This window comes from Bos indicus x Bos taurus, chromosome 3 (genome assembly GCF_003369695.1).
Source record: "Bos indicus x Bos taurus breed Angus x Brahman F1 hybrid chromosome 3, Bos_hybrid_MaternalHap_v2.0, whole genome shotgun sequence".
Lineage (NCBI taxonomy): Eukaryota > Metazoa > Chordata > Mammalia > Artiodactyla > Bovidae > Bos > Bos indicus x Bos taurus.
In genome coordinates this window covers 94,487,090-94,512,418 of record NC_040078.1, presented here as the reverse complement: position 1 = coordinate 94,512,418, position 25,329 = coordinate 94,487,090, and the positions used below count along the sequence as shown (strand labels likewise).

The window sequence follows — 25,329 nt, the reverse complement described above, 5'->3', positions numbered from 1 at the left end:
TCCTTGGCAGAAGCAAAGTCTTCAAAGGGTAGCTGTTGGGCAAAAAAGAGCAGAAGACAAGCTTGGCACTGGCCAGCACTGCTGAGCTGTGCCCAGCCTGCTCTGCCTCTCTGACAGTGGATAAGAACCAGGCACAGATTCTCCATCTTCCACATTCTTATCCTCTCCACTGAATAGGGACACCCAGTCCTGGCCTTCCCTCTTCACCTCTCCTTCTCTTCATGCTCCCTTCTCCTTGTGAGTAATTTTCCAGGGAGAAAGAAGTAAATCAGCAGTCTCCAACCTTTTTGGCACCAGAGACTGGTTTGATGGAGGCAGTTTTTCCAGGATCGGGGTTAGGGGGGTTTAGTTCAGGCAGTAAGGCAAGAGATGGGGATGTGGCCTGGGGGGTTGGGGGCCCCTGATATAAGTTGCTCAGAGGCTATACCTCTAGGGAATTGTGTCAGATTCTATTGTATATTGAACTGTTATGAACTTGACCCCCACCCTCCAGCCAAGGGATACACTTTATAGGAAAACAATATGTGGATTCATTTAGTACTCTGTCCAGAATGATTTTTCCTAAAACACTAATCTGAACCTGTTGTTTCCCAGTTCAAATGTCCTCACTTACAAATAAAATCCAAATTCCCTACCCCAGCACATAAAATCCTTCATGACCTCTGTTCTTCTTACCCTCTCACCTACCTTCTTGCCTTTGCATATCTGTACTCCTTTTCTGCAACATTCTTATCCATTTGTCCCTCTGGCTAATTCTTGTCCATCTTCAAACTGTAGTATGTATGTCAGCAATTCCAGGACACATTCCCTAGCTCCCCAAGCTAGGTTTCTACGGCCTGGGTACCACTCTCATCACTGCACCTGTCCCAGGATACTGTCAGTGCCTGCTCACTGATCTATCCTCTCTGCTCATCTGTGAACGTTGTGAAGACAGGAGCCACGTCTTATTCATCTGGTTTTCCCTAACACATAGTGTAGGGCTTAGCACATGCTAGAGTTTCATGAACAATCTGATGAATGGATGAATGAATGACTCTCATACCAGTCTTGGACAGCATTGAAAGATTCCTCATTGGTGATGTCATACATCAGAATGAAGCCCATGGCTCCGCGGTAATAGGCTGTGGTGATGGTCCGGTATCGCTCCTGCCCAGCTGTGTCCTAGGTGGGAAAAGGAAGGAGTCAGCCTCACAGAAAGTCTGTTTTTGTTTCTAAAAAGTCCCTAGGACAATTAACTAATAATCCAAAGTATACTTAAGGAGAATCTATTATTTATCTTGTATTTGGTGACTATAATAAAATGGTTTTTGAAACATCATAGAAATGAGTAAGAAAATAATTAAAATCCCAGTAGAAAAATGAGCAGGAGGAAAGAACATTTCACAAAAGAACTGTAAATAGATAATTATTATATTAAAAGATTTTTCTTTGTTTTTAATTATAATTCCTGTTACAGACAAGGATGTAGTAAGATGTACAACCTTACACCTTGTTTCTGGGAATGGAACTTGGTTCAGTCTTTCTGGAAATCAATTTGGAAGTCCCAAGAGTATTAAAAATATTTGTACCCTTTGGCCTGGAAATTTTTCCTTCTAAAAACTTTTTTACAAAAATAGAAAATCAGACTAACAATATTTATGCACAAAAATTTTGGTTACAACTCTATTTAAACAGTGTAAAACTATCATTAACATATATCCAACTTTAGAATGGTTATGTGTTTATTTATATAAGATGGAACAATGCTTGTATGTGCAATGTAATGTCAGTTTCATAACGATATTTGCAGAGAAGAAAACTGGAAAGAAACACCTCAGAAGGTTAATAGTGACTATCTCTGTAAGAAAGATAAGAATTATCAGGATTTTCATTTTCTTCAGGTATTTTTATTGTCTCTAATGCTAAACATGTATTATTTATACAAGGAGAAACAAACATTTTCACTAAAAAAAAATATATGACTAAGACAATTCTTTATCTCAAGCAGCTCACAGTCTAGTTGCAAAGACAAACACAAACAAGCTAAGCCAAACCCCACAATAAAGCGTTAATGGAATACGCTGGGGTGCTTCACAATGTCCACAGAGTCCTTGTGTCAGGGACCAATCAGTCTTTTCTGTATCATTATAGTTTTAGATGTGTGATCCTGGAGCACATATAAAAGATTTCTTCATATATTACCTCATTTAAATTTTATAAAAAGTCTCTCAGAGGTAAGGATCAGTATTTACATTTTATAGTTGAGAATGCAAAACTGCAGAGAGGGTAAGTGACTTTCCAAGGACACAAAGCTGGTTAAAAAAAAAAAAAGCTATGTCTTAAATCTAGGGATTCTGATTCCAAGTCTGATGCACATATCATTATACCTCAGTCAATGAAACGTTTATCCACAGGCATTTACTGAACACTACCCGTAATGATATTAAAAACAAATAATGGGAACAAAAGAATTATAACATGCCATATTAGTACATATGTTGCATCTATTATCCACAAACTTTAGAAAAACCCTGTAAGGTACATATTATTACTCCCACTTTACAATTGAGAAAACTGAGGTTCACAAAGATTGTCCATCAAATGTAAGAATTGGGATTCAAAACAAGTCTGTCTGTCTGATTCCTACACCTATTTCAGTATGTCACCTTGGCTATGAATCATAATTTGTGTGATACAGAAATGGAACAAGCATCACCCTTGCCCTCAGGAAAGCTCAGCAAAAGTATAGAGGTGGCTAAGACATACCACCAAACTCATAATTAGCAATGTCATCACTATCAAATAAGTGGTATAAAGAAAATGTGTCACACAATTCAGATAAAGTAGAAATATGGTGATTTAGGGTAGTTATGAAAGATGTCAAAGCAGAGATAGTGCACCAGTTAGGATAGACTGGGTTACTCAATAATAAGCAATCTCAAAATCTCAGCAGCTTCAATAACAAGGTTTTATCTTTCACTATTTTTACATATCCATTAAGAGTTGGCTGGGTGCTCTGCTCTTTGTCTGCTTCATTCCAGGATAACGACTGACAGAGCAGCTATGAGAAGGAAAGAAAGTATCTGAGTCATGTTTTGGCTCTTCCATTTTTCTTGTTCACTGACCAAAGCAAGTCACACGCCCACACCCAAGAAAGCACAATCCTATAAAACGCCCAGGAGGAGAATGGGAAATGTGGTAGATGGCACAACCACTCCCACGGATGGGATCTCTACAAGTCCGGCAGCATTACCTAAAGATGCGGTTACTTGGTAATAGAAGGAAGACAACAGGGATTTTTCCTAAATAAGAATTTTCCAAGCAGAGAAGTGAAGGAAAGGTATTTTTGCGTAAGGAAGAGTTTTTTCCCATGACTACTCCAGAAGAACTTAAGGAATTGTGGGAAATGAGTAGGCAATGAAACTAGAAAGAGCTTTGAAGGCAATGCTACAGAATTTGAATCTGATCTTTTTAGGATCAAAGATTTTGAGGTATGATATTAACATGATTTTATCTGAACTTTAGAAAGATCGCTTTGACTGTGATGTGGAGAACAAACTGGAGGAAGTAGACATGGGAAGCAGGCAGGCTGGTTGGTGAGATCTTTGCAATGGCTCTGTTCAGTTCAGTTCAGTTGCTCAGTTGTGTCCGACTCGCTCAGGTGAGACCTAAGAAGTATTTGAACTAGAGTGGTAGCAGTGGGGATGCAGTAGAAATAGATTCAACAAGTATTTAAGGGGTGACTTACAGACATGGCAAACAAATCAGTTATTTTTCTGGCAGGGCTCAGCTTCTTCATGTCCTGTGCAATTCAGCTCTGACCCAGACTTGCACATTACTCAGCAAAACAAAGTCTGCATTTAACACATCCACCATCCTTGAAGAGCATTTGAGTCACCATCTCCTGTTTGTTGAGCATGGTTTGGGGGTGTCTTACTCTTTACTTCAAGCAGCTTATCAGAGTATTGCTTCTGACCACATACAGTACTTCTCCCTAAGAGTTCTGGCAAATAGAATTGTATCCAGCTCATGGATTAGTACTGGAGGAGGAAATGGCAACCCACTCCAGTGTTCTTGCCTGGAGAATCCCAGGGACGGCGGGGCCTGGTGGGCTGCCGTCTATGGGGTCGCACAGAGTCGGACATGACTGAAGCGACTTAGCAGCAGCATGGATTAGTAGTGTAGAATGAATGAGTAGATGGGTGTAATGAATGAGTAGTGTAGAATGGGTGAGTAGATAAATGAATTAAAAAATGAATGAAGAGATAGATGAGTGAGTGTGCATGAGTGAGGGTGAGTGAGTAAACATCTAACACAGGAATCTTAGGCACTAATATTAGAGAGATACTCCTGTTATATCTACAAAAAAGCTCTGTGCGTGGGTACCTATGAACCACTGCAGCAGCTCTTACCTCTACTTCCTGAACTCCTCAGAGCCAACGAGACAGATGAGACTCTTTCTACCAGTGTACAGGCTCAGGCCCCAAATCTTGTTCTATAGGGTTTAGAACTAAGCCACCTGTCCAGACTAGGGATCTAAAGGCCCAAGCAGGATTTTTGAGCACTGCCAGCAGGTCTCATTTCTCCTCACTCCACCTGCATTATACCACTTCTTTGTGACAGTTTCCAGTCTCCCATCTGTACCTGGAGTCTGGACCTGTGCTCCATCTCTTTGACAAAGAATCCTGCTACTCAACTGATGCCCAGTTAATTGGAAATCCTGGTATAGAATAATAAATAAGCTTGGACAAGGAATTAGTTTTACCTCTACACTCTCAGTGCCTTGGACTATGCACACATTAGGGATTCAATCACCACTTGCTAAACAAAAAGGCCATATAGTTTTGAGGTTAAGAGCGTGGTCTTTCGAGTTAGACTTCCGGGTGTAAACCCCTATTCTAGCACTTACTAACTTTGTGACAATGGTAGGCAGCCTCTAAAATAATTCACAGTGATTCCTGTGTCCTAGTATTCACGCTTTTGGATAATTCTCTCCTGGGGCAATTTTCCTTTTGGGGCCTTAGTTTCTTCATCTATAAAGTAGTCTATAACAACAGACTTATAACATCTATAACAATACCTATTTCACAAAGCTACCACAAAGATTAAGAAAGTTATTATATCCAAAATGTTTGGAACAGTTCCTTATACAGCATGAGTGCCACTTAGGCATTGTTTTTGTACTTCCACAGTCAGCCCTAGGAGCAGGGCCAGCTTCCCAGGGTCTGCTCAGCAGGACTGAACAAGTCTCATGCCATGGGCCACCCTGCTCTCATTCAGACCTGCTCAGGGCAGCATCCATTCAGGGCCTAAATATGATTTGTCATTGTTTAGTTGCTTAGTGTGTCTAACTCTTTTGCGACCCCATGGTCTGTAGCCTACCAGGCTCCTCTGTCCATGGGATTTCCCAGGCAAGAATACTGGTGTGGCTTGTCATTTCCTTCTCCAGGGGATCCTCCCAACCCAGGGATCAAACCCGCATCTCCTGCATTGGCAGGTTGGTTCTTTACCACTGAGCCACTTGGGAGGCCCCTCAATATGAAGCTTCCCTCAAAGAGCAGAAAATGGACAGACAGAAAGGGAATGGATGAATTAAGAGTTGAGCAGGCTTTGGTCTGACTCATAGTTTTTCCTATCATTAACTGTGTGATTTTGGATGGCTTTGTTTTTTCATCTCTCTGAAGCTCAGTTTCTTCACAATTTGAATGAAAATAATAATACCTACTTTGTAGGGTGTTTAAGTAAGATTTTTTTAAATGTCTAGCTCATACTAGGTACTCAAGTATAGGAGTATTTGTCCCTTGTATTATTATTTAACTTTTCTAAGGCTTAATTTCCTCATTAATAAAGTGGTGACAATAATATTAGTCCTTTTCTTTAATTTTTTTTTATTGTGGTAAAAGTCACATAATATAAAACATACTATTCTAACCATATTTAACTCTATAGTTCAGTGGCACTAAGTACATTCACATTGTTGGCCAACTCTCACCATCACCCTTCCCCTGAATTTTTCATCTTCCTAAACTGAAACTCTGTCCCCATTAAACATGAATTCCCCATTCCCCCTCCCCAAACCCCCGCCCCTGACCCCTGGCATCTACCAATGTACCTTCTGACTCTATGAATTTGACTATTCTAGGTATCTCCTATAAGTGAAATCAAATAGTATTTGTCTGCAAAATAATAGTACCAGTCCTGAAGTGGTTGTGTGAGGATTAGAGATAATGTATTCATAGAGCTTGGGAGAGTGCCAGGCACATAGTAGGTGTGTAATAAAGCTTATAGTAGCTGTGCTTATTACTGTCGATGTTGTTTTTCACCTAAAGAAAAGCAAGGTTGGAAACAACCGTCCAGCTCTCACTATCCTGTGCTCAATGGAAAGTAGCCCAGAGAATCGCTCCTGAAACTCCCTCTCTCTTTTATTTTTAAAAATCACTTTGATGAACATTGATTCCCCTCCCACTGATGAGAGTCAGAAATAGAACCAAAGAGGAGACAGGAAGGAGGGGAAAAAAAAGAGGCATGACTCACTGTCTACTTGAAGAAGGAGATCGTGTCATCAAGAGCAATTGATTCACTTCTACGAAGCAGACATTCATTGAGCTCTTCATATGGGCAGAGCACGATGCCAGAGACTGGACACAACGATACGCAAGCCACTGGCCTGACAGACACGGGGGCCAGGGAGAAGGGACATAACATCAACTGAACACCTACTATGTGCCAGGCACTTCAATAAGTGCTTCAAAAAAAAAATTGCTTCATATATGGGATCTTATTATTTGTACTAACCAAATAAAACCTAAGTGCCAGGCACTATGCTAAGCACTTTTCCTGTTTTACTTAATTTTCAAAACAGCCTTGAAATACTGTTATCTGTACTTACAGATAAGGAAAATTTAAATAAGTTGCCTAAGATCTTATAACCAGTTCATGGCAGACTGAGATTCAAACCTAGGTCTTATTCCAAAGCCTGTGCTCTTCCCAGAAGGCCTTTGCTGTAGGTTATTCCTCTTAACTATTACATCAGCCTGAAGCAGGACAAGTTTGAGTCCCCATTTTATATATGAATTAACTGAGGGTCACAGAGTTTAAGTAACGTGCTAGAGTCACAAACTACAAGAAGTAGAGTCAGGATTCAAATTCTGTGTTTTGACAAAAGTTTGTGTATTGTCTACACAGCTTATAGCCCAACCAGACTGTATATTCTGAATTCTTCTCCGCTCCTCAGGATAGGACCCAGCCCACTTCCAGACAGGAGAACCTCCAACCATTTCTAAGTTTCCCTAAGGCCAGCGTCGCTCTGCCACCATAGAAAAGGGCTGGAAGTCACCCACAAAGCTTAAATGGAGTCACGTGTCTGGCACACAGGTGTTCAACCAATATTAGTTATCTTCTTTATCTTCCACTGAATCATTGACCCAACACAGATCCATCATTTCTGAAATTTCCATATTGTCACCCACACATGCAATACTCATTTCTGCTCCATATGTCTCTTCATGTACTCTCTTGGCCACATATGCCCTCTCCCAGCTCCTCCACGTGTCTTAACTATCAGACTGTTGAATTCTAAAATTAAAAGTAAATCTTAGAAGTTACTCAATCCACCCACTCACTTAAAAAACGAATTCCTTCTATAGCATACTTGCATTAAGTGTTCCCAGTGTTAGATGCCTACCACCTCAAAAGGCAGCCACTCCACTGATGGACAGTTCTGAGTATTACAACATTGCTTCCTTCTGTTGAACTGAAAGCTGCATGTGGTAATTTCTATCCATTGATTTAATTCTGTTCTCTGGAGACCCAAAGAATAAATCTAATTTTTCACTCATGTGGCAGCCCTCCAAATATTTAAGTCCTATGTTTGTTTAGCTCTTAGAGTTTACAAAGTATTTTTTTCTTATTATCTCAGATGGTTCCCAGAGAAATCCTATGAGAGAAGAACCAATATATCCATTCCATATTAAAAAAAAAAAACAAACCTGAGACTTGTAGAGATGAATGATGAAAAGAGGCTTAAATAAAACCAGGTCTTCTGGCTCCAAGAGACAAATGTTCTTGGCACTGGACCCCATCCCTGCTGTTTCAAATCACCTGTCACAGGAGCCACAATCAAATGGAATGACCAGAAAGAACAGTGACAGGAACTTGAAACAGTGTCATGGGAAGAGCAGCTGAAGCAAGAAAGAAGCTCTGAGGAAGGGTACTGCCATCTCCAAATATCTAAAGTGCCTAAAGGATTTTCATTCTTTTCCTTTCTTTTTTTTCCGAATCTTCACTGGGCACTGATTATGTGGTAAGTGTTGGTTAGATCCTGAGGATATAAGGTTGAATATTATACATACCTGCTTAAACTCTATAGTGTCTGTTTACTGTAAAGAGAAACATGTATCGAATGGGGACTTTAAAGCAGGAGAGGCCATTCCCACAGAGCCTTCTAGCACCTTTCCCTGAGGCAACACTCTTCCTCTGGAGCTCGACTCAACTCAGCAGAGAAGCTGCCCTGACCATCCTGGCAATGTCAAATGCTACAATTACATCCTCTGCTGGCACCATGTACTTCTCCTTTGTAGCACTATAATTTTGCATTTATTTGTGTAATTATTTGATTAAAGACTGTCTCCCCTGCCAAACTGCAAGGGCCATAAGAACAAGGTGTCTGGTTTTGCTTATTCTTTGGTCTTCAGTGCCTGGCATAGCACTGGCACAGGGGGCAGGGAGATTTCCAATAAATATTTGAAAAGGACTGAAAGGGTGAACTTTGGGAGTGACTGCAACATTTCTGATAGAGCACAATGAATGTCAGATGGGTCTTTTCTAAATCTCGTCTTCTAAATCTCATCTCTTTTGGTCTAAATCCCTCCCTTTACTTCCCACTGGCCACCTCATAGGCTACAAGCATCTCAGTAGAAAGCAGACTCTTCAGGATTGATTCAGGCTTCCCTTCCAGTTCCTTCCCTCCCATTCCTCCACTGAACCAGTGAGTTTCAGATTTGCCTAACTACTTGTGGTTTTCCAAACACTGCTCCTTCACACCCCTGGACCTTAATCTGATACGCGGATCTTTGCCTGAAATCCCCTTTCTCCTTTATGATTCACAACTTTATTCAAGGTCACATCCTCTGAACTGTCCTTGACCTCCTCTCCCCTGACAAAGTAACTTCTTTCTCCATCCTCTTTAGTTTGGCATTAGATCACTGCATGTATCACGCTTATTAGAGTTACTGGGTTATTCATCTGTCTCCTCTGAGACCCAATATTTATTTAGCTAAATTAAATCCCAGGTCCTCAATTATAGCACCCAGCACATAGTAGGCACTTAATAAGAATGCTGGTGAATGAAACTCAAAGGCTGATTCTGTGCTAAGGACAGAAAACTCATTTAGAAACTCAGGATTGGTAGGAAAATCACCTGTGAGAAAAGGGTCCCCTCTTCTTTCTGATTCCTTTCCAAGTTATTAGACAAAAGAGGAAGACCCAGAGCAGTGACAGACTTAAGTCACACAACTAGGAAGAGGTTATATCTGGGGCCTCTGTCCTTGCTTGGATTCCTGCCCTATTATATACATGCTTGCCAGTCAAACTTCTCCCTGCCCCTCTTTAGCTCATTCCCTCCAGGCAAGGTTGCCGGGGTGGGGGTGGGGGGATGATGAGCACCAGGAAGACAGGTAATAAGAGCTGAGCTGGTTCTCCCCTCATCCTACACCTTGACCTGCAGCTGCCAAACTCCAAGCCCTTTGTATTCTGTAGCACCTGGGAGCCGAGGCATCGTGTCCCATAGGAATGGGAGGAAAGCAGGAGAGAGCTTTTCAGGGACATTCAGTGGAGCCAAGGAGAAGCAAGGGATTGAGGAAAGGAAAGAGTGTCCCCTTAAAGCTGGCTTGGTGTTATACCCTCTGTCCTCAGTAGTATAGACCACACTCGGAGCACCCTACAGTTTATAAGCATTTTTGTTGCATCATCTCATTGGATTCTAACAATGACCTTGTGATACAAACTTTTGAGAGTCAGAAGGAAAATCAGTCTTTGAGCTCACCCCACTCCAGTACTCTTGCCTAGAAAATCCCATGGATGGAGGAGCCTGGTAGGCTGCAGTCCATGGGGTCTCGAAGAGTTGGACACGACTGAGCGACTTCACTTTCACTTTTCACTTTCCTGCATTGGAGAAGGAAATGGCAACCCACTCCAGTGTTCTTGCCTGGAGAATCTCAGGGATGGGGGAGCCTGGTGGGCTGCCGTCTATGGGGTCGCACAGAGTCGGACACGACTGAAGTGACTTAGCAGCAGCAGCAGCAGCAGCAGTCTTGATTGCTTTATTTTGCATGTAGCGAAATTGGGACTCAGAGGTAAAGTAACTTTCCTAAGATGTTACAGCTACTTATATTTTTGACTAGGCTGGGACTCAAATGCAAATATTCTGACTCCACCTCCAGTATTCTTTCAGCACACCATGAATTGCTGTCACTACTGATTTACAGATAAGAAGATTGGAGTCTAAGGAGTTCAGTCACAGGTAGTGATCCTTGAGGACAGCGGGCAGGAAAAGAGGTCACTGAAACCCAGGATTGGGTATTGGAAAGCACTTCCCTGCCCACGCAGCTCCTATCTAACCTTTGAGGTCCAGGTCAAAGGGCACCTATTCTGGGAAATTCTTGGGGATCCAATATCAAAATTCATTTTTTTGGACCGTCACAGAATATACCTGAGTCTTATTTTAGTGATAGCAGAACACAGAACCTTCAAGTTAGAAAGCCCTTGTGGAATTGATTACATATGTGAGAGTAATCAATTCCACAAACATTTACTGAGCCTACACTGTGCCAGTGAATAAGACCCACATGATTTCTGCCCTCAGAATTCTCAGTCTAGCAGGGAAACTACCTCACATGTGGCAAATCCTTTGAGAAGTTATAGGATGATACATATGATACCTATAGGGTCTCCCTCATTTTACAGGTGAGAAGTCCAGCTCCAGAGAGGTGAATACCCTGCATTCTTATTTTTGGCATTGATCTCACACAAAACCCGCAAAGCCTCTCACAGATACGAATGATTTCCACTAAGATACAGGCACTACATTTTACTTCACACAGATAAACTAAAGATAGAGTGGTTCCTTTCATTGTTCCTCAGTGAACCTGGCACAGCTTAGGTTTTCAATATTTATTTATTTATTTATTTTTGGCAGTGCTGGGCTGGCTTTCTCTAGTTGCAGTGAGTGGGAACTACTCTCTAGCTGCCGTACACAGGCTTCTCGTTGTGGAGATTTCTCCTGCTGCGGAGCAGGGGCTCTAGTACGAGGCGGCCTCGGTAGTTGTGGCGCATGGGCTTAGTTGCTCCACTGCGTGTGGGATCTTCCTGGACCAGCAATTGAATGGTGTCTTCTGCACTGGCAGGTGGATTCGTAACTGCTGAACCATCAGGGCAGTCCCTTCAATAACTATTCTTGAATGAATGGATCATAGATTCTACATCAGGGATTTGTTTCAACTCCCATCTACATCTCCTCATCTAGGCTGTGGACTCAGGGCCGTGCCTTTCATTTCTATAGCCTCAGCAACAACCTAGAGCAAGGCATGGCACCTGGCAGGTATTCCAAAAATACTGAATGAACAAAGGAACGAATAAATGAGAGAAAGCTGGGTAATATTATCTCTCTGTTGCCTCAAATAACAAAGATGACATGCCCCATACTTGTTCCTCTTCTCAAAACCCCTCCTTACCTCAGTTTCTATGAAACCTTACTTTACCAGCGCTTCCCCTGCACCTCTTCCTGCTCCTGTCTCCTAAACTGGCTCTTTATCCGCTGGGCCCTTTACTTCCAAGTTTCAGATGCAAATTTCCAACTGTCTGCCAGACGTCTCCATTTAGTCTGAATGCCTTAGACATGTACATAGTTGACTATTAAGTAAGACCTACTTCATTTGTGTCTTCTCCAGTTACTAAGCCCTCATCAGTACCCAGGACAGATCTGGGCACATAGCAGGTATTTTAAAGATGCCTGCTGAAAGAACAATCATCCCTGACACCCCAGTGCTTTTGCATGGACAAATTTAGCATCAGAGTTGCCAATCCATTTCCTCTTCAGTCTTTTTGCCTCCCAATTGACATCAGCACTATTCAGAGCAGTCTGAGGAGTCTCCCTAAGGAATCTGCTTAATTTGCCACCTGCTGTATCCTTTCAGTGACTCACCCAACTCCCCTTCAAGACAGGAAGAAATGGGAGAAGAAGTGATGTGGGAGAGGGCCAGGAGAAAAAAGAGAAGCTTGAAACAAGATTATACTTAATATATCCCCAGGTAACAGCGAGCAAAAGGAAATGATTGTTAGATTTTATATTAAGAAATGGCTGGTGATAAAAATAGGACCCTTGTCAGACAATTTGAAGAAAACAAATGGTTAATAAATGTATAGATGATTGTTCAATAAGTAATCAGAGAAATGCCATTTGAAATAATGAGATACCATTTTACGCTATTAAATTAGCTAAACTTAAACTAAGATAATATTCGATGCTGGCAAAGGTAGAGTATAATGGGAATCTCACTAGTGAAGTCTATGCAAAGGATATAATCTGAAACTGAGGAAGAGTTTTATATACAAAGATGATCACTGATCACTGCAATGTGATCCATAACAGCCCCAAGTTGGAAAGTAGTTAAATGTTCAAACAATGGAGAACAACTAAACTTCGAGAGGCCAGAACTTGTACCTCATTGTTTTGCCGCTGTTCAGAGTGACCAAAATATGGTAAATGCAACAAATACTGTTAGTGAATGAATTAATGAATAGATATGGTACATTTTCCTTGTAAAATGCTATGAAGTCATTAACATATTTTAAAAGATTTTCTAACAACTTTAGCTGTATTCATGTCATAGCTTTACATTAAAAAGACAAGATAGAAAATTGAATATACATCATGATCTCAATTATGTTGAAAATTCATAGAAAAGAAACCAACCACAGTGTCAGTAAAATTTTCTTCTTTATGTTTGTATATAATCTCTAAGTGTTTTTTAATGAGTGTATATTACTTTTATAATTAAGAAAAACTAAACTCATAATGAACACTGGCAGTTGCTATTATTATGAATAGTCCAGGGAGAAGGAAACATGGGAAAAAATAAGGAAGACAAATCATAAGTTGATCATTGTTGTAGATGGATGATGGTACTCAAGTACTCCTTAGTCTTCCTACTTGAGTGTATGTTTGAAATTTTCCATTATAAACAGCTAAAAAGAAAAAAAATAGTAAGGCCCAAAACAGCATGGCATCTGGGGAAAGTATAAGCAGTTCCATTTTCACTGAAGTGTAAAGTACAATATTATATGGATTCTAAGATGCCCTTTTTTGTTTCACATTTTAACATCTCTGAAATAAGGATATACCTTACAATTGATAGCGTTTTCAATTTTTGAAACACAGTACTTAAGATAGGAAGTGAGGCTGGAACTAGATCGTGGAGGTCTTGAATGCCAGGCACTTGGACACCGTCCAGAAGAGAACAGGGAACCACTGAGGGATTTAGTGGTACCCACCCAACACAGGGGGCTGCTAGGTGGCGCTAGTGGTAAAGAACCCACTTGCCAATGTAGGAGATGGAAGAGACACATCTTACATCTAAGATATAAGGTTCTATCCCTGGGTTGGGAAGATTCCCTACAGGAGGGCATGGCAACCCACTCCAGTATTCTTGCCTGGAGAATCCCATGGACAGAGGAGTCTGGTGGGCTACAGTCCATAGGGTTGCAAGAGTCAGACACAACTGAAGTGACTTAACAGGTACGCACCCAACCTGTTGTGTAGGGGACATTCATTAAGTGTGTGCTAAATGGTGAGGCTTTTGAGGATGGGGAAACTGCTGCTCATGCCAAGGGCCAGGGGACACCGGGACACTGACTTTTATAGGAGATGAATTTGAGGCCTTGCTGTCTCCTCCTCATCATCTCATGAGTCCCATTTCTCTCCAGCTCGGCAGGGTAAAACCATCAGGTTGTCTTGATAAAGGCTTTCTCTCTCCAAATCCTCAATTACTTCCATTTTCCTGATAGTAAGAAGTATTTTCCCAGAACCTGAGCCAACAAAAGCTAAACAAATGTAAATGTCCACAAGCCTGGGTTCCATGGTACATTCTGACATGACATTCTAAAACCTTTTTAGCCAAAAACAAAACCTTGGGCTAAAGCCTGGCCCAGGGACCCACTTATGAAATCATTTCTAAACAGAGACATAGGGAGTTAATATATAGAGGGCAGCTAATAGGCTACAGTGAACTCCCTAGCACTTCTGGGACTTAACTTAGACAGTCCAGGATCTCCATCCTGCCCTGGGCTGGGCTTTCCCTTTGGTCTCATAGCTACTTTCTCTTGGGAGTTGGCTCGAGTCACCATAGCAGACAAGTCCCCTGAGGATCATTTGCATACAGGTGCCACAGTGTTCTAAAAATAGAATAAACACTCAGCTCCACAAAGCAAATGCCTTGAAATTTATTTACAAGGGAGGGGAGACAATCATGTAAAGAGGGAGGAGGGACCTGTCAGAGGCAGCCTGACAATAAGGGAACCACATGGTGCAGGCTGGGAGTCAGGAGGCCTGGGTATGATTCAATTCTACCACTAACTTGCTTTGTGGGTTTATGAATACCAGCTTCCCCACCCCACCCCCCACACTCTGGGCCTTGGGTTTTCCATCTTTAGATGATTTTTAGGGCCCCTTCTAGCTCTGTAAATAGCAAGAGTAGTAGTAATAACAATAGCAAGAGTAATAATAATTGCTAGCATGAATTGAATACCTACTAAGTGTTAGGCAGTGTGACAAGCATTTTTTTTCTTGCATTATTCATCAACCCTCACAATCAGCTCTTTGAGGCAGGTAGGAAAGAAACTGAGGCACAACATGTGTTAGTACTTGCCCAAACTAACGAATATTGGAGGTAGGAGTTTAACCCCTGTGCTAGAGTGACTTCCAGAATACTAAAATGTTACACTTATTCCTGATTTTTTTAATCTAACAGTTTCACTGCCTTAAGCTCATGCCATCTCTTACATTCTTTCTCCTCAGGTTCTAACCACCCTAGGCTGTTCCCCAGGTCCCAAACATTGTGTTCTTCAAAGTCTCCTTGCTTTTCTCACGCTGGTCCTTCTGACTGGAACAGCCTGATCCCCTGCCCTGCTGAACTTGTCACCACTTACCAATCAGAATTCAGTTCAAATGCTTCCTTCCCAATTCATTTTCTCCAATACCCACTGGCAGAAGTGATGACTGATTGCCATTTGTTGAGAATAAGAGTATGCCAGGTACTATGCTAATTCTTACAACGTTTTAAGAGAGGTTCTATTATCACAACCATTTTACAGATGAAGTTCCTGAGGTTAAATACTTGCCTTAGGTCATATAGCTAGATAAAAATCTGAATCAGACAATCTGACCTCACAGCCTTCCTAAGCCCTTTTCCACCCTCTCTCTAATGAAATCACGTATGAATTGCCAAGGTGACTGTCTCCTCCACCAGACTACAAACTCTTCTAGTTCTTCTTCCTTTTTTTTTTTTTTGCTTGCTTTTTGTTTTATAGGATTAACTGAATTGCTGGAAAGTAATTTGGAGCAGCATAGAAAAGATGAAAGACTAAGTTCTTCATTCTGTCTGATCTTTCTCTGCCATTTAAATCCCTTTGGGAGGGGCTTCCCTGGTGGTCCAGTGGCTAAGAATTCATGCTCCCAGTGTAGGGGGACTGGGTTTGGTCTCTTGTCAGGGAACTAGATCCCATTTGCTGCAACTAAAAGTTCGCCTGCCACAACTAAAGATCCCAAATATCTGCATGCTTCAATGAAGACTGGAGATCCCACATGCCGCAACTAAGACCCAACAAGGCCAAATAAATAAATAAAAATAGTTTTTAAAAATCCCTTTGGGAGTAAGTATATATATTTAATTATATACCTTGGCACCATTTTAGTTTCCATCTCAGGAGTGTGGGTGAACCACCTCCTCCAAGAAGCCACTTCAAATCCTCATTCTCATCATCCCATTAATTTTAGTGTCCTTCAGCATTTATACTTCATTTAATTAAACACAGTAAGTATTAATGAGTGGGTTCTGTGAGGGGCGGTGGTTAAGAGTCTAGATTTGGGGGTTAAGGACACCTGAGTTCAAATTCCAGTTCTGCCACTTTCTGGCACCTGACCTTGAACCAGATCTAACTCAGAGCCAACTAGTTAGCTGCAAAGCGAATATCCTTTCTTTGGTGGTGTTGGGAAGATAAAATGAGATGAATGTTGTGATAGTGCTTGGGCAGCTGTAAAGTTCTGAATAAACATTAGTCACAATCATTTAATTGACAGTTTGCTCTTATAATCTGTGGTTCTTGCCCTGGTGTCATATGCAGGACAGGCCTTGGATTCCCGGAGAGCTGGAGCTGTAGGAAAGTGTGAAGAGCGAGGAATCCAAGAAAGCAGGGATGCTAACTGCCTGAGCAAACTTCCCTGGAAGGAAATTAAAGGTCTAATTATGCCTCTGCTGGTGGTGAATTTCCAGGCCAGCCTTGGGCTCAATCAGTTAACACGGCAACACAGCAGTGGGGGAGGACAGTAGCCAGAGAGAACATTTTCTCTCCCCACAAAATGGCATCTCATGGGAGCCTGGACACAAAGTCCAACCTTAGAATCACCTCTGATTTTCTCCAATCACTCTTTCTCTTCTTATTTCCCTTATCTCTTCCTCCCCAGGTCCCAGCAGAGAAAACTGAAAGCTTCAGCCAGTTTATGGCACTGTGGGTTCAACCTGGAGCCCTATTAGTACCATCCCTGCAGAAAAGGCTGGGGTGTCCTGGAATGGCTCATGGCAGCACTTAACTGTTGCTGTGGTTAGGTCTCAATATTTATATGCAGAAATCGTGTGGTCCAGTGGGAAGGGCCCTGGCTTGGAGGTGAGTCATGAAAGCTGGGGTTCGAGTCTCACGTAATCCAGCTATGTGACCTCTGATAAAGCACAGATGCTTTACTTCTCTGGGCCTCAGTGTCCTCATGTATATAATGAGGATGACAAGACCTCTCAGAATCAAATGAGATCAGATATACCAGATGATCTGACCAGACTAGTGTCCAGAGGGCAACGAGAGGACAGCAAGTAAGAAAGCAGCATGTCCATTCCGGACAGGCCAACCCGAGAGAAAGCCCAGGCCTCCCAGCCACTGATGGGCAGAACTGTCCAGAGGAAGTTCCCTGCGGGGAGGTAAAACTTAATCTAGGGCCAAGGGAAGGGTTGGGCATGTGAGGTGCACAGAGAATGCTGGCCTTGACTTTGAGAGGTATAAAGTACAACCTGAGAACTCAATTTCATTTTGACAACTTCTACTGAATGCCTACTCCTTGCCAGGCCCTGTGCTGTGTGATGGAACTGTGGATCTGTATCAGACTTGGCCCTTGCCCTCAGGGAGCTTGCAACCTGAGAGGAAGACAGACAAGTTCTAGATACATGCAACGTAGCTGGTAAGTATGAGAACTAAAGGAGGAGCCCTAAACCCAGGCTCCGGGAGAGGTGGGTCAGGAAAAGAGACCCAGAGAAACTTAGACTTGAACTGAGTCTTTAAGTCAAATGGAAGTTTGCTGGTGGGAAATGGGGAGGAGAGATCAGGCTCCCCCGTCCCTGGGATTCTCCAGGCAAGAACACTGGAGTGGGTTGCCATTTCCCTCTCCAATGCATGAAAGTGAAAAGTGAAAGTGAAGTCGCTCAGTAGTGTCCGACTCTTAGCGACCCCATGGACTGCAGCCTACCAGGCTCCTCCATCCATGGGATTTTCCAGGCAAGAGTACTGGAGTGGGGTGCCATTGCCTTCTCCGGAGAAGGGGAAGGAAGTAGCAAAATCTTGTATCCTAACTCTCACAGCCAAGAGGCGCCTAAGTAGACATGACAATTAAGTGTAATATGGCATCCTGGATGGGATCCTGGAACAGAAAGGGGATATTAGATAAAAAACTAAGGAAATATGAATAAATTGTGGATGTCAGTTCATAATAAGATATCAATATTGGTTAATTAGCACAAATGTACCATACTAGTGTAATAAGGTAAAAGGAGAAACTGGGGATGGGGTAAATGGGAACTCTCTGCAATACTGTTTGCAGATTTTCTGCAAATCTAAAACTATCCTAAAAAATAAACTTTGGGTTCTTTTTTAAAGCACATCCTATGTTTGGATCGGCAGTTTGGAGAACACAAGGGTGCAGTGTGGACTGACTGAAGGGTGAGTGACTGAAGATGGACCTGGGAAGGTAAGGAAGGGCCTGGAATGCCAGGCAAAGCAGTTTCCTGGGTATGGATGGGCAGCCCTCCCTGGTTTAAAGCCGTGCAGTGACAGTGATCAGAGAGCATGTGAAGGAAGCAAGGCTGAGGGCAGGGAGATCCATTCAGCTCCAGATACAGTCCAAGGAGAAGAGAACAAGAATCTGAGACAGGAAAGGGGCAGAGGGACAGGCAGGCTCAGATTGCCCTGGTTAATATTTAGGGGACAGAACTGAGGAGGGGATGCATACAAGAGAAATTTGGAGGGTAGAACTGATAGTTTTTATGAACAACTGGATGAGTAGGACCAGAACTGAGAATAAAGGGGGACCCTCAGTTTTAAGCTGGGGGCAGTGGTTGGGGTGCTCAAGAGAGGGAGCATAGACACCCCCTTGGACTTGACCCCCCCATCATCTCCCTCCCCATCACCCCCTGGGCCTGAGCTCAAAGTCTCTGCGTCATTAACACAGAGTCGACAGACTTCACAGAGGAAGGTGAGAAGCACAGGCGTAGAGAGAGGATAAGAGTTTCCAGCTGTCACCTGGCAACCCAAGGTGTGGGGCAGTGGTGTTGGGCCATGATGTGGGGGAAGGGGGAGCCTGCAGAAGGAAGGAATGATAAATCCTTAGTTGAGTGGCCTCCCTGACACCTCCCCCTGCCCTTAGCAACCCATCAGGCAAGACCCCAGGAAGCGAGGAGAATGTCCTGCCTTTGAAGGCATCCAGGCATCTTCAGGGGCAGAGCACTGCTGCTCTCTCCAGCCCCCATTGAAAACGGGAGTAAAAGGTCCACAGCTCACATCTGATTTCTCTGCTGATGAACTCCACCCTGTACACACCATGGCTCCAATCTTAAAAATGGCAGCAACCAAGACTAGTCACACAGTACAGCACAGTAGAGCACTCATGAACTTATCCTGCTCCACCATTCTGAGTGACTGTGGGCAAATTTACTGACCACCTAATATGTTACAGGCACCATGCTAAGTCCTTTCCTTTTATTCTCTCGTTTGCTGCGCTACTAAAGTAGCTGTTAATGTTATCCCCATTTTACAGCTGAGGAAACAGGTTCAGAGATGTCGTTATTTGTCACACTGCTGGGGCCATGTTTTCACTCTACCTCTACCACAACTAACGAAGCCCCCACCCATCCTCTCATACTGCCAGAATGTGCTCCTCACCGGGCGCTGCATTAAGTGCTGAACCACTTAATTACATACCTGTTTATCAGTGATGCCCATTAGAATCACCTGTGAAGCTGTAGAGGGTGGAGAGAGACAGGGCTGGTAGAAAGGGAGAGAAGCTGGAAAGCTAACGGGGGATAGTTTGAAACAGATAACCCATCCCTTTCTGAGAGTGTTTCCTTGGAGACGCAGCTCCAATTTTCAGCTATGACACTGACTCTCAACCACCTGTGAGTTCTTGGGGTATCACAGGGCAACGGGAAGAGTGGTGAAGGCAGTTGGCTGTAAAAAGAGCACAAGTTCTGAACCCCTATTGTGCCATTTACTAACTTTGATGATATTTGTTCAAGTCTCTTAACTTCTGAGTCTGGCAGTTTTGTCATCTGTTCTGTGCTCCATCATTGTGATGATTTTCTTTTAAAGGCATGTAAAGTACCTGTACAATCTATAGTTGTTGCTCAATAAATTAGAACTCAACAATATTTTCACCATCTATTGAGTGCTTTCTGAGCACCCAAGTTGTTACATATGTAATGATATAACAAGGAGGGTGGGGTACAGGGCATCATACATGGGTTTTGAAGCCCAATGTACATGCGTGCTAAGTCGCTTCAGTCATGTCCAACTCTGTGCAACCCTATGCACTGTAGCCTGCCAGGCTCCTCTGTCTGTGGGATCTCCAGGAAAGAATACTGGAGTGGATTGCCATGCCTGCCTCCAGGGGATCGTCCCGATCCAGGGATCGAACCCTGATCTCTTACGTATCCTACACTGGCAGGCAGGTTCTTCACCATTATCACCACCCGGGAAGCCCCTAAAGTCAGAAAAACCTGGATTAAAATCTGGAGTCTAGAGACTTCCTGGTTCCAGTGGTTGGGACTTCGCTTTCCAATGCAGGAGGTGTGGGTTCCATCCCTGATGGGGGAGCTAAGATCCCACATGCTTTGGGGCCAAAAAACCAAAACATAAAACAGAAACAATATTGTAGCAAAGTCAATAAAGACTTTAAAAATACTCCACATCAAAATAAAAATCTTAAAAAAAATAATCTGGACTCTACCACTTACTATTTTAGTGAAATTAAGCAAGCTACCTAACTTCTCTGGACCTCAGTTTTGTTGTTCTTGTTTAGTTACTAAGTCATGTCCGACCCTTAAAGACCCCATGGACTATAGCCTGTCAGGCTCCTCTATCCATGGTATTTCCCAGGCAGGAATACTGGAATGAGTTGCCATTTCCTTCTCCAGGGGATCTTCCCAACCCAGGAATCGAACCTGTGTCTCTTTCATTGCAGGTGGATTCTTTACTGCTGAGCCACCGGGGAAATCTGGACCTCAGTTTACTTATCTATAAAATAGGGATAATAACAATACCTACCTAGTCACAGGATTGCTGTGAGAACAACATGAGTTGCTAAAAGCACTGAGCACAGTGCTGGCCATTAGGCAGTGCCATTGTCAGCTCACATCAACTCTGCCGGAGGTATTATTAGCCCCATTTTGCAGGTGAAGATATTTTACATAAATGGTGGTTGCTGTTTATTGCCACAATAACTATTGATGTGTGAAATGGAGAGGGAGGCCTTCTGAGTAAGAAAGCAAAATCCTCCAGCCTCCGGGCCTCTAAAACCAGGGATCAAGAGGAAGCAAAACCCATATCCGTCCCCTGTGGCCCCCACACAACCACTGTCTGTAGCCTTTATTCCTCTATTCATGTCAGTCATGGCAAGAAGCCCCAGTCTTCCAGGCCATTCCTAATTACTGGGCTTTGATTCCCATACAGCTGTGTATATCATCTTTTCTAACCCTATTTTCTCCTCTCCCCCTTGAAGGCTTTCCCTGGGCCTTCTGAAACCCACAGTTGGTCATCAGAAAAATCTCATTTTCCTCCACCTCTGGTCTGGATGTTTTCCTCACCTTCCTGCTGTGATTGAAAGCTGATTCTCCTTGAGGGCATGGCTTCTCCCAAATTGATGGCTGCTCCTCTCTCACCACCTCTGAATCTCTGGGCCAGAAAGTAGGACACATGTTATTGCTTTCCACCCCTGCCTGCAGATCATTCTCTTTCCCTCCTTCAAAAAACAATGTGCCCTCCAGCTTTGGGTCTCACATTATGAGATTATGCCACCCACTCATCCCTCTGCTGACCAGTGAGCAGTTCTTGCTTCATGTTACTCTCTCCATAATTCTTGGTGATTTCATAGCCACAGAAGTGAGCCTTCCCACATCTTCCCTCAAGTTCCTCTTCTCCCGTCATGCTGATCTCCATCCCTACCTCAGCCACTCACAATTATGCCCTGCACCTTGTTGGTACCAATAGGAATTTCAACCTCCTATTCTCAGATAGCTATGATCTTTCTAGCTCATTCCTTCTAGATTCCCAGCTGCAAGTCTTCAACCTCTACCATCTTTTCACTGCCTTTACATCATCACCTCCTTCTCTGTCCAGCTTGAATTCTAGGGCCTGTTATGACTCTGGCTTCTCACACACACCTCAGACTCCGCTGGTCCTCTATTCCTTCGTCATACCCATTCAGCAAAACAACACTTTCATTAGAGCCAGCTCTCTGCCTCTTCTATGACTGCATCCACAGAGTAAATAACATGGTCGGAGAAAACACACAACTATGCTCTGAATTCATGAATTTAAATTTATGATCACTAATTTCAAGTGGAGCCCTAATGGTAATCAGCAATCAAATTACATTTCCCTAGTCTATTCCCTCTCCCACCTTCTGAGACGACTTTCTCCTCTGTTCTTGAATCTCTGCCAAGAATCTCTGTTCTTGAAACTCTCAGCTGACGACCTTGCTTCCTACTCCACCAAAAAAGTATCCAAGAGAATTCCCACCAGCACATGTAGCCCCTAGCTGCGTGTGTGTGTGTGAAGTCACTTCAGTCATGTCTGACTCTGCGATGCTATGTCTGTAGCCTGCCAGGCTCCTCTGTCCGTGAGATTCTCCAGGCAATCTGGAGTGAATTGTCATACCCTCCTCCAGGGGATCTTTCTGACTTAGGGAGGATCCTGATCGAATCTGCATCACTTTATGTCTCCTGTATCGGCAGGTGGGTACTCTACCACTAGCGCCACCTGGGAACCCAGCCCTTGGCTGCACCTGTGCCCATTCCTTCCCGCTCTGCCATGTTAATATGGACGCACAGTCTGTGCTCCTAGCAAGGACTCGCTGTGTGTGTCATCCCATTCTCTCTCATCAACTCAAGGACACTGTCCTAGAAGCTCTCCTCTGCCTCCCACGATGTCAGTTTTGTTTTCTTTCTTTGTTGGTTGCTTGATTTGTTGATCTCTATTGAATTGTTCCACCGGCACACGAACATGATGCCACTTCTCTCATCTTAGAAAACAAAAATCAGAAACATTTTCCGACTAACATTCCCCTTCATCTTCAGCTACCCGAAATCCTTAGAAGTGTTATGTACGCCTGGTCTCTCTAGTTTCTCTTCTCTCACTCTTAGCAGGTTCTCATCGCCACTACTCCACCAAAACAGCTAGCGTCAAGGTTACCAATAAAATTCCTGCTGCTAGATCCAGTGGTCAATCCTCAGTCCTCATACAGACTGAGCAGCAGCACTGGACACAGCTTCTCTCTTCTCCCTCAAAAAATTCTGTTTGGCTGCAAAGACCCCACATTTTCCCTTTTCAGTTGTTCTTTTTCAGTATCCCTTGTGATTCTTATCTTCCCAACATCTTCATGTTGGAATATCTCTGGTCTTTACTCCTTAGAATGTTCCTATTCTTCTATCTTCACACCTTTCCTTTTTATCTTGTTTGGCTTCTTGGTTTTAAATACCTTCTCTATGCTAATGACTTGCTAATTTATATCTCCAGGCAGGGCCTCTGGCCTGACCAGCAGATTCATTTATCCAACAGCCTATTCTATATCTCCACTTGGTTATCTAACAGGCATCTCAAATTTAACATAACCAAAACTCAGTACCCAATTGTCTCCCCAAATCCTGATGTCCCCGAAGTCTTCCAGATCTAAGTCAGAGGCATCATTAACCTTCCAGCTGCTCAGTCCAAACACTTGGGATCATCCCTGACTCCTCTCCTTCCTTCTCTCCCACATCCAATTTAACAAGAGACCCTGTCAACAATATTTTCAAACTGTACACACTCTGACTACCATAGCTGACCACTTTTACTACCACTACTCCTACCCCTCTACTTCAAACCACAGTCATTCCCAGCCTGGATTATTACAACTCCTAACCAATCTTCCCACTTCTGCCTGTTGTTGGTTTATAATTTATTCTTGAAACAGACATACCCTGCCTCAGAGCAATCCTGTTAAATATTAAAGTGCAAGACACTTAAATATTCTGGAATTAGTAGTGATGGTTGAACAATTTTGTGAATACTAAAAATCACTGAACTGTAAAACTTAAAAAGGTGAATTTTATGATATAAGAATTATATCTCAATTCTTAAAAGTTATTAAGTGCAGCATGGATTGGATCCCGAAGTAGTAAAAGAACATTAGTTGAAAAACTAGTGAAATTCAATTAAAGTCTATTTAGCTACTAATACTGTATCAATTTTAATTTAGTTTTGGCAAATGCACCATGGTTGTATAGGGAAACTGGGTAAAGGATATATGGGAACTCTGTTCTATCGCTTGAAATTTTCTATAAATCTAAAATTATCAAAAACTAAAGTTTATTTTAAAAAATATAAGTCAGATCATATAATTCCACTGCCCAAAATTCTCCCATCTCATCCAGAGTAAAGCCCAAAGCCTTCAAATATTTTTCTGAGGAAACTCCATATTGCTTTCCATTGCTGCTCCAACAAGGGCTCCTTGTGTACAAGGGCTCCAAGTCTTTGGCAACACTTAATATCTTTTTAACTTTATACTAGCCACCCTAACATGTATGAGAATATATTTCCTGGTATTGATTTGCATTTCCTAGTGCTGCTGAGCATTTTTTTCATATACTTTTTGGACCTTTCTTATGTGTCTTTGGAAAAATGTCTATTCAAGTCCTTTGACAGAGCTACCATATGATCCAGAAATTCTACTTCTGGGTATGTACCCAAAAGAACTGAAATAAGAACCTCAAAGAGATATCTGCAATTCCATGTTTTTTGTTGTTGTTCAGTTGCTAAGTCATGTCTGACTCTCTGCGACCCCATGGACTGTAGCACACCAGGACTCCCTGTCCCTCACTATCTCCTGGAGTTTGCCCAAGTTCATGTCCATTGAATCAGTGATACTATTCAACCATCTCATCCTCTGTTTCCCTCTTCTCCTTCTGCCCTCATTCTTTCCCAGAATTAAGGTCATTTCCAATGAGTCAGCTGTTTACATCAGGTGATCAAAGTATTGGAGCTTCAGCTTCAGCATCAGTCCTTCCAACGAGTATTCAGTGTTGATTTCCTCTACGACTGACTGGTTTGATCTCCTTACTGTCCAAGGGACTCTCGAGAATCTTCTCAGCTTCTCTGGTGGCTCAGACAATAAAGAACCTGCCTGCAATGCGGGAGACCCCAGTTTGATCCCTAAGTTGGGAAGACCCCCTGGAGAAGGGAATGGCTACCCACTCCAGTATTCTTGCCTGGAGAATTGCATGGACAGAGGAGCTGGGCCAGGCTACAGTCCATGGGGTCGAAAAGAGTCAGATACAACTGAGCAACTAATATCTGAATCCCATGTTTACTGCAGCATTATTCACATCAACCAAGATATGGAAACAACCCAAATCTCCATTGATTTAGACAGATGAAGAGAAAGTGGTATAAACATGTAGTGGAATATTATTCAGCCTTAAAAAAGGAGATTTTGCCATTTGTAACAACATGGGATGATGAATCTGGAAGACATTATCCTAAGTGAAATAAGCCAATAACATTACTGCA

At 42.7% G+C, this 25,329-nt stretch overlaps 1 protein-coding gene across 1 annotated transcript in view; it reads right to left on the bottom strand.

Moving 5' to 3' along the window:
• Nucleotides 1–25,329, bottom strand: part of RAB3B (RAB3B, member RAS oncogene family) — a 71,134-nt gene that overhangs the window by 23,209 nt on the left and 22,596 nt on the right. The window contains exon 3 of the mRNA XM_027537269.1: nucleotides 1,043–1,161. Coding sequence (XP_027393070.1) covers nucleotides 1,043–1,161 — 119 coding nt within the window. The remainder of the gene's footprint in view (nucleotides 1–1,042; nucleotides 1,162–25,329) is intronic.